Source organism: Sciurus carolinensis, chromosome 6 (genome assembly GCF_902686445.1).
Source record: "Sciurus carolinensis chromosome 6, mSciCar1.2, whole genome shotgun sequence".
NCBI classification, from domain to species: Eukaryota; Metazoa; Chordata; class Mammalia; order Rodentia; family Sciuridae; genus Sciurus; species Sciurus carolinensis.
In genome coordinates this window covers 37498606-37518034 of record NC_062218.1, presented here as the reverse complement: position 1 = coordinate 37518034, position 19429 = coordinate 37498606, and the positions used below count along the sequence as shown (strand labels likewise).

General features: G+C 33.7%; 1 protein-coding gene across 7 annotated transcripts in view; it reads left to right on the top strand.

The window, feature by feature from the left end:
• Positions 1-19429, top strand: part of Tmem267 (transmembrane protein 267) — a 24444-nt gene extending 5015 nt beyond the window's left edge. For 5 of the 7 annotated variants that reach the window (XM_047556150.1, XM_047556153.1, XM_047556148.1 and 2 more), the window contains exons 2-3: positions 10254-10639; positions 17309-19429. In XM_047556150.1, the coding sequence (XP_047412106.1) occupies positions 10325-10639; positions 17309-17644 (651 nt within the window). In that variant the 5' untranslated portion in view covers positions 10254-10324 and the 3' untranslated portion in view covers positions 17645-19429. Of the gene's footprint in view, positions 1-4245; positions 4363-4463; positions 4652-5514; positions 6215-10253; positions 10640-17308 lie in introns of those variants that run through there. The other 2 variants (XM_047556152.1, XM_047556151.1) reach the window with 2 other exon arrangements.

The window sequence follows — 19429 nt, the reverse complement described above, 5'->3', positions numbered from 1 at the left end:
TTACTTTTCTTTTTTCTTTAACTTTAAAGAGTTGATTTTCTCAGGTAGCTGTGGTAGTGTTGAAAAATTTATATAATATATATGTATTTTAAAATAAAACTAATTTTTTTTTGCTTTTAAGCTAGTCTACATGGAACTTTGATAGTTGCAATTATATTCCTTTTTACACAAAATACTTTTATTTTAGACATGCAAGAAAGTTCTTTCAGAATCTGCTAATTTACAGCAAGCAACTGTATACAGATAACAAAAGTAACAACTTGCTACCAATCAGCATATAGCATTCAAAGCAAACAGGCATGAGAAAATGCATATTTGTGCAGCATTGAAACCATATGAACAACATATTGCAGGGCAGGGGGAGGGATGGAGGGAAAAACTGTATATGAAACATCAGAGTTCCCCAATGCTTTAAATGTAATGGATTACAGCAAGAATGGTAAGAATAGAAATAACAGATCTGTATACTTACCTAATACAAAGTTTGCTGGTAGGTCTTTCAGTGGTAAAACAGTTGAGTATCTTCTGTAATTATTGTGTAATGACAACTTACTGAACTCAGCCTTAAAACTCCCTAGATATAAATAATGAATAATTTGGTACTTTTCCTTTTATAATAAATTATGCTTACAAGTTTTATTATAAGCATATACAGTACTGATCAATGTTAAAAATTTTTGTATTTAGAAACATAAAACTATAGTTAATAAAGTATTAAATATTTATATAAACACAACATATTAGGAAACCTTTAACTAGGAAAATACAAACATTTAAGGGATCTCACTTTGGAGTATTCTCTCTTGGGGCCTGATGGCTTCTGCACACTATATGGCCCACTGGATGCATGTTGGGTGGGACAGTGCCTGGGTGACTCACTGTCCCCCAGCAGAGCTGGTACAGGGCTTGGGCTGTCTGCACCAGGAAGCTCTGGACCTTGGAGCATGTCTTCAACCACCCATAGGAAACAATTATAACAGCTGCAATGCAGAAATATCCAAACCCTTTGAACTTCAATGTAGTTGGAGTTGATATGCTGAACAGACATATAGATCCCTCTAGAAAGCTGTGCAGTCACAGACTTCTCAGCATACAGTGGGGAATTCCTTCCTTCCCTGAAGTCTCTTATTGGTGCAGCAAGAATCAAAACAACTGCAAGAATATTCTGTAGTTGATCTTAATACGCTGAAAGGACAGTTCTGATTCAGGAAGCCATCATCTCTGTGCAGGGAGTCAGCCTTAGCAGTTACCTGGAAGGGTTGATGGCAAGCATGATATCTTCCAATGCTGGTAAAGTCATTTGAATCCTGAGACACAGCCAGGTGCCTGGGTTTCAGGATGAATTGGCACTGCATTCTAGGGGGAACCTCTTCCATGAGGAAGAACTGTAGGAGGTTGGAAGTGGTGGTGCAATACTTTTGATCTCTGTGTCACAGTGCAGTGTCTTGAAGAGTGCCCATTTTTATTCCATAGGGATATTTGTGTCATTTATCCTTAGCACTGGTAATGACATGTTGACAACTTCACTTGCTGTATCTGAGTTCTTTCATTTCCTGGGGCTCAAAAACCAGGCCTGCTCCCTGGGGATCTTCAGCACCCCCTCACAGAGCAACCGGGGACTACAGAAAGTGCAAGTGAATCCTAGTGCGGAATGGCAGCAATGGCGGATGCAGGAAAAACTATAATATTTATCTACTATTTTAGAGGCTCTCTTTTAAAATATTGCCCATTTTTCTGTGTGCATAAATATGGGTATAAGGGGTTTTTTTGTTTGTTCTTTTGTTTTTGTTTTTTGTTTTTTGTTTTTTTGCAGTGCTGGGGATTGAACCCAGGGCCTTGTGCTTGCGAGGTGAGCATTCTACCAACTGAGCCATCTCCCCAGCCCAGTTTTTGTTTTTTTGTACTGTGAATTGAACTCAGGGATGCTTTACCACTGATCAACAACCCCAGCCCATTTTATTATTTTATTTTATTTATTTTGAGACAGGGTTTCACTAAGTTGCTGAAGTTGTCCTCAAACTTGTGATCCTTTTGCCTTAGTCTTCCCAGTTGCTGGGATTACTGGTGTGCACCACTGTGCCTGGTGGGAATAAGTATTTTTTAATAGCTCTATCATTATGTGGAATTTATTTCAGAAGTGATGTATTTTGAAAATATATATTGTTTTTAACTTTTCCTTGCAAACAATACTATGCTTAACTTCTTTGTATAGTTCTTTGCATTTATCTAATTCTTTTCTTTTTAAATATATTTTTAGATGTTGATGGACCTTTATTTTAATTCATTTATTTATATGCAGTGCTGAGAATTGAACCCAGTACATCACACCTGCTAGGCAAGTGCTCTACCACTGAGCCACAAACCCAGCCCTGCACTTATCTAATTATTTTCCTATGACAAAGACCTAGAATTGGAAATGCTAAGTCAAAGGTTTTTGCTCATTTTTAATGACTTTTGATATGCAAATTATCTACTAGAAGGGATATACCAATTTATTCTTGCTACTAGTTTATGAGAGCGATCATTTCCTCCACTACTACCAACAAAAAAAGTATTAGTATTCTTTTGTCAATTTTATGTTGAAATCACATTAAGATGAAGTTGAAATCTTTTGATAATTTTTTGATCATTTGTATTTCTTCCTTTTCTGAATTGCCCATGTTATTATTTAGATACTTATATTTCTTACAAATTTTAAAAGCTCTTAATAAATTAGGGCCACTAATCTCTTTTCTTCATAACTGTTCTAAATTTCTTTTTCATGAATGTTCTAAAATTTTAGATTTTGCTCTAATTTTGTCATGCAGATGTTTAACACTTTTATGTAGTCATCTCTATCAAAAAATTTTTATAAAATTGTAAGCTCCTTTGGCTATCTAGGCTATGTAGAAGTCTGTTTACAGATTCATAAAATACTTGGTAACCAATCTGAAATGAAATGTTCAACCATGGAACTTCTCCAGGCAGCTAGGCAACCCAATTGATTCCCTTTCTTAATTTAACTAGAGAGTGGTCTATGTTGCAAAACCCTAATGTGGAAACAACATTTTAAAATCTAAAGTTGCTTGATTGTATAAACTGTGCATTACACAGACAGAGCTGATTATCCAAGCTAGGTTTCATCTGATGGTTGATTTTTCTTGTCCTTAGCAATTACAAACTTTTCTAACCTTCCAATTACCAGTGTGGACTGGTAATTTCCTATTTAGTATGTAGTGTATTTGAGAGAGTCTTCTAATACATCTTGAAAGAAGATAGACCCATGTTGAAAGATAGACACTTTACATGTTGAAAAGGTCATTTACTATCTTTTACAACATTTCTTACAACTAGAGGATGGGCAGATGACCTAGACTAGGCCAAACAGACAAACCATCCTCTACTCTGAATTTTGTATGGAGAGCAAAGAAACAAATACTAGCAAGAATCTTTTTATGACAGGCAGCAACAACAGAGCAGCACTGGCAGCAATACCAGAGATAATATCTGATGACAGGGGTTTGGGCCTGGTGGCATAGAGGTCTTCACTAGACCAGTTGTCTGAAGTCATTTTGACTGAGATTCTAAAGATAGCTTTAAACAGTGGCCCTCAAAACCTGGCAAGTTTATGATTTCTCAGTGCCTTAATAAATTTGTTTTCTGTTTGTACTGCCACAGTGTTTTCTGTTGCATGCACTTAAGAATTTCAACTGACAACAGAATCTGGGTTAAATAATACATCATTCCTCTTCCAATCTGGAATTGTGTATACAGTACCCCCAACTATATACATGCTTGGTCTGGTTCTAGACTTGGTACACCTTTTCATACTTATATTACTCTGCTTTTTAAAAAGTTTATTAACAGTTACTCTTTCAAATGAAATTTATAATCATTTTGTGAAGTTCCTGAAAGAAACCCCTTTTATGATTTTGGTTGAAATAAGATTAAATTTATAAATTAATTTGAAGGGAATATTAATGTTTTCTGATGTAATAAAATGGTGTGATTTGTATATCTGTTAGGTTCCATCAAAGAAGCAGAACTACTTTGCATGCTAAAGAATAGAGCTATTACAAGGGTTAAATCTTGTGAAATTGTGGGAGCTGGTAGTGCAATCTATACAAGCTGTTGTCTCTGAGTCTCTGGTTGAACCTGAAATAGCTACAGATCAGCTAGACTGGCAGGGATGCTGGATGTGGATGAGAACAAAGACAAACCAAAATCCACAGAGAGAAAACACAGCCTGCAAAGCCTCTTAGCAACTCCAGTTTTAATGTTGTGCAGGACCTGTGTGGGTCCAAGTTTTGGAGACACTAAAAAAAGATCATCTCCTGGGAGCAGAAGGAACAGTAGGTCCATCTGCTTCCCTAGGCTAACAAGGTGAGCTCAGATCAGTGACAAGATGTTTATGTTCTACAGTGTGCCGTGCACCAACCTTCAGACTAAAAAATATAACTACTGTTTTCATTTCTGCCTTCCAGATGTCATGCAAAATGTCTCCTGTGAACATCACTACCCAGAACTATGCAAGGAAGGGAAATATAAGTCCAGTTCATCTGAGATGACATAATACAAAACCACCAGAACTCTAGTCAATTGATTTTTGTATTTGTGTGTGAATTTCTTTTTATTGGGGTTTGGGACCTGGACTGGGAAATGTCTCTGAGTGGTAAGAACTTTCTCCCCAGGAATGCTCATTCTAGTCATCCTATGACAGTTTTTGGAACTTTTTTCTTTTTCTTGGCACTACTCTTGCCACCAGGAGCCTCTTCAGGCCCACTGCTGACCTGCTTCTCCTTGGAAGAGAATTTCTGCCTTTTCTTGGAAATGCTCCTTCTGCCTTTTTCTTTTGGATCACTAGCTTTTTCCTCCTTGGATGAAGATTTCTTCCTCTTGGGAAGACTTGTGCTGCCAACTGCCTCTGCAAGAAATTGCTGCTTTTTGCTGGGTGCTGTAATCCTAGCAGCTTGGGAGACTGAGGCAGGAGGATCACAAGTTTAAAGCCAGCCTCAGCAAAAGCCAGGCGCTAAGTAACTTAGTGAGACCCTGTCTTTAAATAAGATACAAAATAAGGCTTGGGATGTGGCCCAGTGGTCGAGTGCCCCTGAATTCAATCCCTGGTATCCCCCACCCCGCCACCAAAAAGAAAAAGAAAATTACTATTTTTCATCCTTTAGTGAGGTTGGGTAGTTTTCTTCAGACACATTTCCTTTTTAGTGTATTCCTTAGTATTTGGAGTTGTTTCTATTATAAATGTTCATATTCCCTTTTTGTCTTATGATTATTTCTGACCTATTGAAAATTTATTTTAGCATTTATCTTGAATTTTCCACATTTTTAAATTTATATTCCAACAGTTTCCAATTGGTCCTCATGGATGGGCAGTCATTTCACCTGCAAACTAATGTAATTGTCTTTTTTGCTGATAATGTAATGATGTTTTCTTTATCTCCTCCTTCCTTCCTTTCCTTCCCCCCTCACATTGCCTTGATTAAAATTGGCAGAACAATGTTATAATAGAAATGCTGTTTTTAATTTTTAAGGTAATGTTTCTGGTTTTTTATCATTTTGGTTTCTAAACCACGTGGTCTTAACATTTTTGGTAAACTAGTACTAGCAGTTCTCAATGTTTAGTGAACATAGGAATTATATATACTTGCTTAAAATGCAAATTCCCAGGAATGGAGGTTACATTTTACTAAATGCCTTTCAAGTACTATATTTCATATACAATGTCTGATACATTGCAAATACAGTATGTGATAAATTTTCATTGGTTGATTCAACAAATACTTAGCACCTACTATGGGCTGAGGATATAGAAGTGAACAAAGTAGACAAAGTTCTTATTCTCTCTTGTCTTTTCTGAAATGATTTTAGGGCATAAACACTTGAAAGATAGACAAGTCTTTTGAGTCCAAAGGGTATTACTTGCACACTGTTTATGCTTAGATTTTTTGAGCTAATTAGGTTACTGCATTTTTCTTTCTTTGTATTTTTCACTAATGATTGGACCCAGGTACACCTAATCACTGAACTCAATTCCCAGCTCTTTTTATTTTTAAATTGAGACAGGGTCTCACTAAGTTGCTGAGGCTGGCTTTGAATTTGGGATCCTCCTGTCTCAGCCTACCAGGCCACTGGAATTATAGGCATGAACCACCGTGCCCTGCAGCTCTACCTTCTTTTGACTGCTTAATTTAATTTCTATGTTTTACTGCTCTATTGACAGGTAAACATCCTCTTACCTTGTATATAACTTATGTAACTTTGTATAATGTTACTATGATGTGAATTTTTTATCCTTTTTAGTCCTACTTAATCATATTTGCCTTGAATTATGTTTGACATTAATATTACCAATGTTGTTTTATTTTCTTTTCTAGACATGTTTTTTCTCATTTCTAGGTTTTTACATATTATTAAGATGTTTCATTTGAAGTTTTCTCTTATGAACAGTAATAGTGGCTGTTTCCTTTTATCGCAGTCTAATTATGTTTGTCTCTTTATAGAGAAATTTAACACATTTACATTTGTTGAAGTATTTATAGTTGGTGTCTTTGGTTCCTGTTGCTTTGGGGCACAGGTGGCAGAGGAGTAAGGGTTTCTTTTCATTTTTTGCTTTTCATTTTGTACTGGTCAAGTTTTCTTTATCCCTCCCCCACAGAGATTTAGAACATCTACTCTTCAACCCCACCATCTCCTAAAATCATACACAGGTGTTATAAATTCTAAGGTAAAACTCTTAAAATTCATGATTGTCACAAAAGTGACAGTCCTACGGTCATGATTCTTTTCTCTCAGAGCTCTATGAATGTTAATCCATAGCACGCTGGCACTTGGGGCTGATAATGATCATAGTCTCTCTTTTGCAGGTAACTTTTGTGTTGTGACTTAGAAACTGAGGGTTTTCTCTTTGTTGTTTTATTACCCAAATCTTTGTCCTTTATTTTCTCCCTACACTTCAGAAAAATTCTTTTAAAGTGTTCATAGTAACTGATTCTGTTTTGGTTTAAAAAAAAAAATTCATTCTACTACTCATTGCCCCTATGACTTTTTAGTTGGGCAATCAGGTTTTTCATTTTCATAGTGTCTTATTTTTAGATTGTTCCTCTTTCAAGAAAACCTGCTTCTTATTATCAATGTATTTTCCTAACTCTTATACATTTTTGTTGGAGTATAACTAACATGTAATTAACTCTATATATTTAAAATATACAGTTTGAAACATTTTGACATATACATTAAACTATGAGACCTGAAACTGTCACCACAAGCAAGCTGAACGTACAAATCTGGCTGCAAGTTTCCTTTTGCTTCTTTTTAAAAAAAATATGTTTGTTAGTTGTTGATGGACCTTTATTTTATTTACTTATTTCTATGTGGTACTGAGAATGAAACCCAGTGCCTCATACATACTAGACAAGTGCTCTACCACTGAGCCACAACCCCAGCCCCCTTTTGCTTCTTTTTAATTCTTGTCTTTCATGTCCCCAGGCAACAACTAACCTGTTTTTGTCACTCTGAATTAGCTTGCATTTTCTAGAATTTTATATAAATGGAATCATACTGTGTACTCTTTTAAAAGCATATTTCTAAATGAAAATTTCAAACATACAGAAAAGTGAAGTATGATGAACTACACTACACTCATTCCCTAGATTTAACAATTATAATACTTGCTTCATTTAAGTTTTCCAAGTTAATAGACTGTTATTTTTAAATTAGTAGACTTTATAAACCTGAATAGCAGTTTTTGAGTTACAAAAAAATGAAGCAGACATTGCAGAAAATTCCAATATGCTCCCTTTTCCACTGCACACATTTCTCCCTATTATTCATGTTTGTATTAGCATGGTACATTTGTTATAACTAAAGAACCAATATTGCTACATTAGTACTGACGAAACTCCATAGTTTACTTTAGGGTTCATCCTTTGGGTTATACAGTTTTGTGGGGTTTAACTATATACTTTTGTTTTGACTACTTTCACTTAATATAATTATTTTGAAAATCAACTCTGTTTTATGCATATCACTTATTTCTTTTTACTCCATATTTTGTTGAGTTGTTCACTTGTTGATGAACATTTGGGTTGTTTCTAGCTTGGAACTAATACAGATAAGATCCCTATCAACATTCAGTTGTAAGTTTTATTTCCCTTGAGAGAATGCCTAGATGTGGAATGACTGGGTCATATGGTAGGAATGTTTTACTTTTTGAGAGTTTGGAAAATGTTTTTCAAAGCGATGGTACCATTTATCAGTGTATGAGAGTTCTGAGTGTTCCACGTCATTGCCAACACTTGGATTTGTATGTCTTTAGCGATTCTAATAAGAGTATTTGGTATCACATTGTAGTTCTAATTTACATTGCCTAGTATTTAATTATGTTGAGCACATTTTTTATTAGTCGGATATTTGTATCATGTTCGGTAATGTACCTTTTCAAATCTTTTACCCACTTTTTGAATTGGCTTGTTTGTTTTCCTTTTACTGTGTTTTAAGGATTCTTACATTCTAGAAACAAGCCTTTTATCAGACATGAGCTTTGAAAATATTTTCTCCTAGTCTGTGGCTTGTTTTTTAGACCTTTATTACTGTCTCAAAGAGCAGAAGCTCTTAATTTTGATGAAGTTGAGTTTAATCAATATTTTAGTGGACTGTTATATCTAAGAACTCTTTATAGAACCCAAGGACTTAAAAATATTCTTCCTGTTTTTATAGTTTTCTATTTTACATTTATATCTGTGGTTTGTTCTGAGTTGATTTTTGTACGTGGAGTAAAGTATGAACCGAAGATGAATGTGCAGTCATCGTAACACCATTTGTGGAAAAGAATATTCTCTATTGATTTATCTTTGCATATTTGTCAAAAACTAATCAGCCATATAAGTGTGGGTCCTTTCCTATTCCACAGTTTATTATGTTTCACTGATTCACTTATCTGTTTTTGTACCAAAACCACACTATCTTGATTACAGTAGCTTTATAATAAGACAAAATCTAATGGTCTAAGTCCTCCAACTTACTTCTTGTTTTTCTAAGTGGTTTTCCTCTTCTAGGTCCTTTATGTTTCTATGTAAATTTCATAATCTTTGCAGTGAGCTATGTGCAGTTTTTATTGAAGAATGGACATTGAATCATTCTCAGTAAATCATTTATTCTTTAGTCGTGGCATTAAAACAGTATTTTAAAACTTTCAATGTCATACAATATTGATAACTTTAACAGGACAAATGATTGCAATAATCTATTCTGGATAAGAACTCAGCTTAAAATTATGCTTGCTTCTTTATATCAGCTAGGGTTTCTTGGTTAGAGGCAACAGAAGTGAAAATGGAATTTACTAGGAAAATTCTGAGCTAGCTTTTAGTTTGAAGGGAGGCCAACCACATTGATTCATGTCTGTAATCCCAGCTACTCAAAGGCTGAGGCAGAAGGATTCCAAGTTAGAGACCAGTCTGGGCAACTTGGTGAGACCCTGTCTCAAAAATAAAAGAGTTGAGAATGTGATTCTCTGGTAGAATGTCCCTGGATTCAATCCCCAGTACTTCCTAATAATAATAATAATAATAATAATAATAATAATAATAATGATGGAATGGTAAGCTGCAAGAACTAGGGAAGTTCTGAGAACCTGCAGTATGGACTCATGATTTTCTTAGCTTTTTGTCTTTGTGTTTCTTTGGGATTTTATTTTCCTAGGCTGTTTCATGTGTTGGAGTCCATGGTCTCCAAGGAGAGGACTTTTCCCCACCAGGTTTACTTAGGAAAATTCTGAAGTAGAGTATGATGGGCCCAGCTTGGGTAACCCTTACTCTTCACATTGTCACTGTTTCAAGGGAGACAAAGAACTCAATTGATCAACTCTAGAGTTTAGGTATAATGATTCACAGTTTTCCCAAAGGGAGAGGACTCTGTTGTCAAAAGAAGTATGGGAAGTAGTTATTAGGTACACAGACACAGTGGATGTCCACTACCATGTCATACATTCTGAGAGACAGAACTATTTGATGACTCCAAGGTAATAGATTATAGTCAATGGGCTTTCTTAAAGTCTCCTTGCTGTGTACTACCATTTAAACTGTTGTTGCTGCAAAGCCAATCTATTATTCTTGAACCATATGACATACTGTATATAACATGTAAGAAATGCTAGTTTTTACAACTTGGTGTTTATATTTGTGAAGTTATTGCTGATATTTTGTTTAAATATTATATGACATTTAATTTAATTCATTAATATTTTTCTCTGCTTTTTATTTTAGGGTACTGGAAATGAAAACAAGAATATGCTGTTTTATCCTTATGGCTTTTAGTATATGCTGACATATTGTTTATGATGGCATCTGAGACTGAGAAGACTCATGCTTTACTCCAGTCTTGTAGCACCGAGTCTCTTATTTCTAGTCTTGGTCTGGGGATATTTTGCTTAGTAGCTGACAAACTTCTTCAGTTTTCCATAATCCAGCAAAATGACTGGCTTCGTGCCCTCTCAGATAATGCAGTACATTGTGTGATTGGCATGTGGTCATGGGCAATAGTCATTGGAATTAAGAAGAAGACTGATTTTGGAGAAATCATTTTAGCTGGATTTTTAGCCTCTGTTATTGATGTGGACCACTTTCTTCTAGCTAGATCTCTGTCTTTAAAGGTAAGAAGTATGTATGTTTAATTTTTCTGGTCTTTTTCATTAATATCTTTCATGCTTTACAGATTTCTTCATAGCGTCATTTAGAGCTCGAGAGCTTATTTTAAAAGGTCTAGAACTAGAGTCTTATTTTACAGTAAGAAAGCTCATTCATTCAGCCTTTTTGAACACTTGGTACTTCCCTATAGATGCACATGGGCATGTTTACAATCAGATTATTTGCCACTATAAAGTGCTATGGATGCACATAGAGTAAGGACCCCCATTGTACCTGAGAAGTTCAGTGCTAGCTTACAAGGACGTATTAGCAAACTGATTTAAATGAACAGAAATCATTTTCAGTTCTTTTTGCATCAGTGTTCTTTCTCTAGGACTACACTTAAATTTTCCCCTTATTCTTCATGTTTTACAGTTAGTGTGCAGCTCCTAAATGCACCATGAAAGTTGAATAGTTTATGATGGTTCTCAGTCCTGGAGAATGACTTGAATGGATTCATTCCTCCAGTTCCTCTTCGGGCCAAAGGCATGTATATCCATGGACTGTTTAGAATACAGTCCTTAATGGAGAATAATATTGTCTAATAATGTCTAGTGGAGATAATATTGTTTAAATGTCAGATTTGCCTATTTTTTGTATGTTTTTGATCTATAAACATTTCAGAAAACAAATATAGACTCGTAGAGCAAGGACTTTGCTTCAGAAATCACTGACCTAGAACAGTACCTGGGTCACCTAGTAGGTGTTGAGTAAATATTTGTGGAATGAATGAAAAAGTATTACTTCTTCCTATTATGTATTAAATACCAGCTGTTTCTTAGAAGTTGCCTAACTTACTTAGAAACTTAACTCAATAAGGAAGTCAGTAATTATCAGTTAAAAACAAAATTCAACCTTTTTTTTTTTTTGCTCTGAGCAGAGGCAGCATAATATTTTTGCTTAAGATGAGAATCAGAAGACTTGAATTTGAATCCTGGTTGTGTGAAGTTAGCAGAGCACTTTTGTTCTTTATGTTTTCATTCCTTCATCTATAAAATGTGGATTATACTATTATTTACTTCATAGGGTTGTTATGAGGGATAAATGAGCATGTTGATTGTAAACAGTTGACAATGTTAGCAGAGATAGGATAAGCTATGAAGCATTATAGAAAATGTAATTCATAAGTGCATTCGTCTGGAACTTATTCTGTTGTAATTTTGAAAAACATTTGGGTTGAATAAATGTATTTTTAAAAATTCATATAGAAGTACTGGTGTTAAGAATTCTTGAGCTAGGACTGGGGAGATAGCTCAGCTGGTAGAGTGCTTGCCTTGCAAGCACAAGGCCCTGAGTTCGATCCCCAGTACCGAAAAAAAAAAAAAAAAAAAAGAATTCATGAGCTATAGAGTCAGACTCAGTACCAAATCCCAGCTTTGCAATTAACTGCACAATGTGGGGGAAGTTGACTTGCCTCTCCAAGTCTCCCTGTCCTCTAAAATACCACCTATCTCATAGGGTGATTAAGAGGATTAAATGGGATGATGCATAGAATTGTGTTGGTCCTTATTTTTGAATGAAGTGTTAGAATTTTTTTCACATTCACTGTCAGGTGGCACATGATTATTAGTAATAAATATCAAAACTGAATAAGTATTCATTACAGTGATCTATTTTTGCTTCTAGGATTCTATGATAAGTCCATTTCTTCTTTTTCTATCCATGAGAAATCTACACTGACATTTCAGAAATCAGACAAGCAACAAGAATATATTGAGGGTTTTTTAATCATCTTTTTATATTCATAAATAAAAGTGTGAAGAATCAATACCCCTCAGCACAGATCCAGAGCATAACTGAGTCATCTCAGCATCAGGTTATTGCTTTCTTAAGTTATTACTGTAAGCTGCTTGACCCCACCTACCACTGAAAACCATGTTCTTCCTGTTAAAAGTTTTATCAGTCTTTCCAGTCAATGCCATGGTTAATCTTTTACTAACAAGAATTACAAACTTTAACTTTTCTTTTTATAGTGCATGAAAGTGCTTTGTCATTTTATTTTTAAAAATTCTTTTGTTCTTTAGGAAGACTTACATTTTTATTCTAGTATTATTTTGTACATTTTTAAAATGTTTATAGGCTTATCAGTCTTTCCAGTCAGTGCCATGACTGATCTTTTACAAACTAACTTTTATTATGATAGTGCATGAAAGTGCTCTGTGGTGGGAGGGAATTAATTAATTTAGATGTAAAGTTATCTATAGAAGTTCTCTTAAACCCATCAGAAACTGTCATTGATCTGAACTCTATTTATTCATAAATTAGGTACTGATAATGATCATGTGTGTTTTTCTGTACAGTTTACTTGATTTTCACATCAGAAATATTATAGCTTATCTGCTCGAAATAACCCTGCTACCATAAAAGCTAGCATTTTCCTATGTATATTGCTATTAATGAAAGTTCTAGAGCATTTTGTTTGAATTTAGTTAGCTGATTATCTGTACAGAAATCTTTCCGTCTGGTTCTCATAGCATAAAAGAAAAAATATACCTCTAACAGTACACACACACACACACACACACATTGTTCACTGGTGTGCTATTTGTAATTGCAGAGTACTGGAAATGATATAACTCCAACAAGATCTATAGTATTTTATTCCTCATACCTTATTTTGGTTTACACTTTTTAAAATCTCTTTAGCTGGGACTAGACTTCGTCTATTTTTGTCATATTACTTTTACTGCTAGGTGTTTAAGGTTATAAAGTTTCTTCTAATTAATTGTACTTTAAATGTATTCCATGGTTTCTAATTTGAAGTTTTTTGTGATTAGTTTTGAGAAACCCTGTACTTCTGTTTGTATTCCCCTTTTTAAAAACAGCTGTTCAATAGAAAAATTTTAAGTTTCCAGGTGTAGGGCCCTTTCTCTTATGTAATTATTTAATATTTTTAATCACTTGTGTATTTATTTTTGAAATTTATTTTTGTTATATTCATTAATATATGATTAGTTTCTTAAAATGTTTCATGAACACTTGAGGAAGAATGTGTATTTCTCTGTTTTCTGGGTGTAAAGGTCTGTAAGATCAGTTTTATTGACTCTATGGGTTATATCTTCTCTGTCCTTCCTTATTCCTCTCCTGATCTCTCCTAAACAGCACTGTATGTAAGCCTCCTTATTTGTTAGTGTGTTTCCTGTGTCTTCTTACATCTTTTTTTTTTTCTCCTTACATCTTTGTCAAAATTGTTGCTGTATTATTTGGTACATAGATATTCATATGTTATATTTTTATGGTGAAATGTAGATTTTAGTGGCTTTTTAAAGAATTTTTTTTAGTTGTAGATGAACCCAATACCTTTATTTGATTTCATTTTCATATGGTGCTGAGGATTGAACCCAGTGCCTCACACATGCCAGGCAAGTGCTCTACCATTGAGCTACAACCCCAGCCTTTTAGTGGTTTTTTAAAGATAAATGCTTTTGACTCAAATTATGATTGTCTGATATCAGTATCATCACCCCCATGTCTGCTTTACCTTTGCCCCTTTATTTTTGGCTTTTCTGAATTTTATCTTTGTTTATTTTTTCCCTTAATATACAGTATATCATTGGATTTGGTTTGCCAAATTGAAGGTATTTTTTATTTAATGAGTGAGATAAACCCATTCATACTTATGAACCTGATTGGTAGATTTAGTCTAAAATTGGCCATTATTTTATTCAATTATGTGTATTATGATATATTTGATATATCTCTATGATGTAGTTTGTCATTTTATTTTTAAAAATTCTTTTGTTCTTTAGGAAGACATATTTTTATTCTAGTATTGTTTTGTGCATTTTTTTAATATTTATAGGCTTCCACTTTCTTAATTAACCTTTTACTATCTTGTTTGTTAATAATATCTTTTAACTCTCAATTATCAGCTAAACAATAATCATAGAGCTCACTTTACTTTTCTCTTTCTCTGCTCTTCTCCTCCTACTTTTTTGGTTGCTTTATTTCTTCTAAGAACATACAATATTTATGTATTATTTTTACACTGTTGTCCTTACCATTTAGTCTTTTATTTACACTTAAATATATTAAATATTCACCATCAGTCAGTTTACTCAGGTGTTAGTCATTTCTTATTTATGTGAAGCTTATCCTCTTGCAGATTCCTCAATAAGGTTACGTTTTTTGCGAGCTCTTCCTTGTATAAAATAATTACTAATAGAAGAATGCTACATATTAAAATCATTACTAATATACTATTACTATAGCCTTGGTGTTTAAAGGCAGGTTGGTTAAATATAAAATCCTTGGCTCACATTTTCTTTCCCTAAGGATTTTGAAAATACTGTTCCTCTGTTACCTTACTTTGTTTTTGTTGTCATTGTTAAGTCCAAAGTCAGTTTAATAACTCTTGCTTTTCTGTGTTATTTAGTCATTTTTCTTAGAGATCTTAAAATTTTTTCCTTTACATTAATAGTTTTACCAAATTGTCTTGAAGTTTGAGTATAGCTTTAAATATTATTTTCATTCTGGTTTTTTGTTTCTCTTCTTTAGAGATTTCAGTTATACAGTACTGTTTCTTTTTTTTACTTTCATTTCAATAATATCCTTACCAATTCTTTGTACTTTTTCCCCATATCACGTTCATCCTTTTGGTTGGTTTCCTGCATTTTTTCACTGTTTCCATTTGACAGGTTCTCCCTTGGGCATATTATATTATAGCCATTTATAAATTGTTTTTGTATTCTGTACTGAGTTTAATCAACTAGTTTTTTTTATCTTTTTTAAAACCTATTTTTCTTTCATCTTTTAATTTCTGATTCAAGATGCTTTTTTCATATTCCCTTACAGTTTTCTGAGGATATTAAATTTAGTTTGGAGTCTTGGGATATATCCTTCTTGTGCTTTATGTAGTTGTTTTTGTTGTTGTTTTGTGTTCCTTTGTTTTTAGGAATGGGGTTCAAGAACTGCAGTGTTTTTATTCTGTTTTTTGTTTTATTCCTATATGAACTTTTTATAAGTTTGGTCTGTGTCATGATTTCATTTTGGGATATTGCCTGGATCCTTGTTGTAAGGTATTTTTGGTTAAGGCCGTGTCAGAGAAAAGGACTGATGATGAGCTAAATGTATTTTGGATATATAACTTCAATACAGAGGTAGAGACAAAAGTGATAACACAGAAATGTTACGTATTCTGATGAATTAGAAATAAAACAACCCAAAATATGGAGGAGAAGAGGGGCTCAAGAGGACTGTGGAATGAACTCTCTGATGTTTGAAGAATGCTAGTTCAATGGGGGTGGGTTTACAAGATTCTTAGTTAAAGATAATCTGATTTGACAGTGAGACAAGATACAGTCTCTTTAGTGGATTTTTTTTTTTTAATAGGAAACCAGTTTTTTGTTTGTTTGTTTGTTTGTTTTCCTTTCACTCCTTTCTTTTTACCCTCTTCTCCAAAATTCATGCTTTTGAATTCTGGAGCATGAGAGGGCATTGATTGGATGTTTATTTTAATACTTACACATACCTTGGAGTTGGAGCATTCTCTAACTTCTAGCTATGCTGAGAGTTTGGGGCTTTGTATAGTTTTCCTTTTCCTTCTTGTTCTGTGGGTTTTTGGAGGATGTGTGGGGAGATTCAGATTTAAATGATTATTGCTATCCTCAACTTTCTTTTTGCTAGGAAACATCTAACTTCAAATTAGCCTTTAAAGTGGATGGGAACAAAATCTTACAGATCATTCAAGGGTTAATCCTGAAATTTTCATTTGTTCAAATAACGATTATATTTTTTGCAATGATTTTAAAAATGTACTGAGGTTTATTTAACACCACTTTAGAATACCTGTTTAAAATAATATGAAGTTTCTAAATATGGTAAGTAAATTTCAAAGGTGGTCATGGCTTATACATAATGGTTGTAATAAAAACATTCTCCTTTTGCCTTCATTACTTAAGGAATATTTTATTTGGTTGTGAGATTTTCTTGTTGTTATTGTTGCTCTTAGGCCCAGACAAATCGTTAAAAATCCAAATTTAGGGGGTAGGGACAATGGAGAGAGGATAGGTAATGGGTACAGGAGTGCATTTGCATAGGGGGAATAACTTCTAATGTTCTATAGCAAGGCAGGGTGACTGTGGTTGACAACAATTAATTTTATATTTGAAGATAGCTAATAGAAAGGATTTTAAATGTTCCCAGAACAAAGAAATGACAGATGTTTAACCCAATGGCTGTGCCATTTACTGTAATTGATCATCACATATCACATGCATGTATTGAAATGTCACACTACATTTAATATGTATATTTACATATTAAATATGTACATTTAATATTAATATGTGCAATTAGTATGCGTCAATCAAAAACTTAACTTTAAAAATCAAAACTACACAAACCATATATTTAGGATATGAACTATGTGAACATAGTTTGAATATTGTGGCTTTTCTAAGCAAATAATAGGAAACTTTAAAAAATTAATCACTGTGTCCTGAGACCTTGATTTCATTCTTAATGCAAAGGATACCCTGCTCATGCTTTTATCCTCTTTGCTTTATATAAATGTGGCATATGTATTCTGAGCTGGCAGTTTCACTTACATTTTCTTTGGATACATTGAGATTCAGAAGCAATTATAAAGTGTTGTTTTGCCAAGCAGGAAATGATACTTCCTGCTTCCCCTGCAGGCAGCTTTGAGCCTTCCGAGAAGACCTTTCCTTCACTGTTCTACTGTGATTCCTGTTGTGGTTCTGACCCTGAAGTTTGCTATGCACCTTTTCAAGCTCAAAGACTCATGGTGTTTTCTTCCCTGGATGTTATTCATATCCTGGACCTCACACCATATTCGAGATGGAATTCGTCACGGCCTGTGGATGTGCCCTTTTGGAAAAACTTCTCCTTTGCCATTCTGGCTTTATGTTATAACCACATCATCTTTACCTCATATCTGTTCATTTGCTATGTATTTAACAGGGACCAGACAAGTGATGTCTTCAAAACATGGAATTCGAATTGATGTCTGATGTAACTAGGTGGCTTTTAGAGAACAAATGGTTCAGATGATGATAACAAAGGGTAGCCAACATTAAAGTGAATTTTTGAAAACACAGATACTTATATTATTTAATTTTTATAATTTTGAGTACTTCTTGCTCAGAAAGCATCTATTATTTTTTAAAAATTATGTTTGTTATAGCTGGGTATAGTGGCACACACCTATAATCCCAGTGACTTGAAGGCTAAGGTAGGAGGATCACAAGTTCGGCAATTTAGGAAAACCCTTTCTCAGATAACAAAAGGGCTGACGTTTATAGCTCAGTGGTAGTACAATCCTCAATACCATCAAAAATTATATTTGTTCTACATCTCTCATATGTCACTCTAGTGCAATATTAGACTTTCACTTTTGCCATGATATGTTTTTATTGCTGCTTGTGTTTCTGTGGCTTTATTAGTACTTTTGTTAAATTAACATCCAGTTAGTTGTCTGGTATTATACCTGTAAGTTAGTCCATTTCCTGATGAAAAGCTCAAATTTAAGGATGACAAATTTGTGGAAAGTTAACTATTTTTGGGTCTACTTTTTCTTGAGATACTGAAACAATGAAGTAGCCAAAAATGAGATTGTAAGTAAGATATAGAGTGAGGGCTAGCATGTATTTGTTCCACATATGTCAATTCTGACTGAAACTTAACTTTCAAAGTGCTTTATGAGTTATGATTACTGGCAAAAATCTGATTCAGAGCCCTTGTAAGACAACATAATATTTATAAAAGACAGTGACTCACATTAGACCTAGGTTAAGATTTCAGAAACCAATTTAAGAAATATTTATAACACATTAACTATAGTTACATTTACTAAATTAGTATTTTTTAGAATCTTCACTTGAGAATCTCATGTCAGGGCTGGAGTTGTAGCTCAGTGATAGAGCACTTGCCTGGCAAGTGTGAGGCACCGGGTTCGATCCTCAGCACCACATAAAAAAATAAGCAAATAAAATAAAGGTATTGTGTCCATCTACAACTGAAAAAAAAAATTTTTAAAGAATCTCATGTCAGTATTTTAACTGTTTTGAAAACCATAACTAAATTTAACAAAATGTTAACAAAAATAGTATTAACAAAACATTGGTACATGTCATTTCAAATGAAACTCCTGATTGTGCCATTAAAATAGTTTTAGTTGCTATCACTTTGTCTATACATTATTCTAAAATATTATACTAATAAGATCATTTTAAAAAATCTGCCTGATACTTAGAGACAAAACTTTTTTTCCCCAAATTTAGTAGTTTTTCCTTTGTTCTTTCAGACTGATCTACTAAATGATTAGTAGAAAACTTCAGTTGCTGTAGACTTTATATTTGCAGTTTCATGTTACTTTGATATTAAAGTCAGTAACTCAGAGGAAACCTGCCTTTCTTTGTGGTCTATGTGCCATCTGCTGTCTTCAGATTTTCTTACAGATTTGTGACTTATAATGCTAGTGATTGTGTGCCTTTTTCTCTAGAAATAATGGACAATTCAGAAAGCAATGCCTTATCCAAAGCAGAGTTTTCTTATATGTTAAGTTAAAGTTAGGTTCAAGATCCTCAGAGAAGTAACCATTTTTCTTACTGTTAAATTTGTTGTAATCTGTTATGTTACAGTCTATTAGATCTTATGATCTGTTATTATCTTTCAAGAGTAATGGTTATGTACATTCATTTAGTTTAGTAGTGAACATTATATGATGGGATAAATTTGATTAGAGTTTTTTTTTAAGCATCTTGATTTAAGAAATCATGGAAATAAAGTCTGTATCT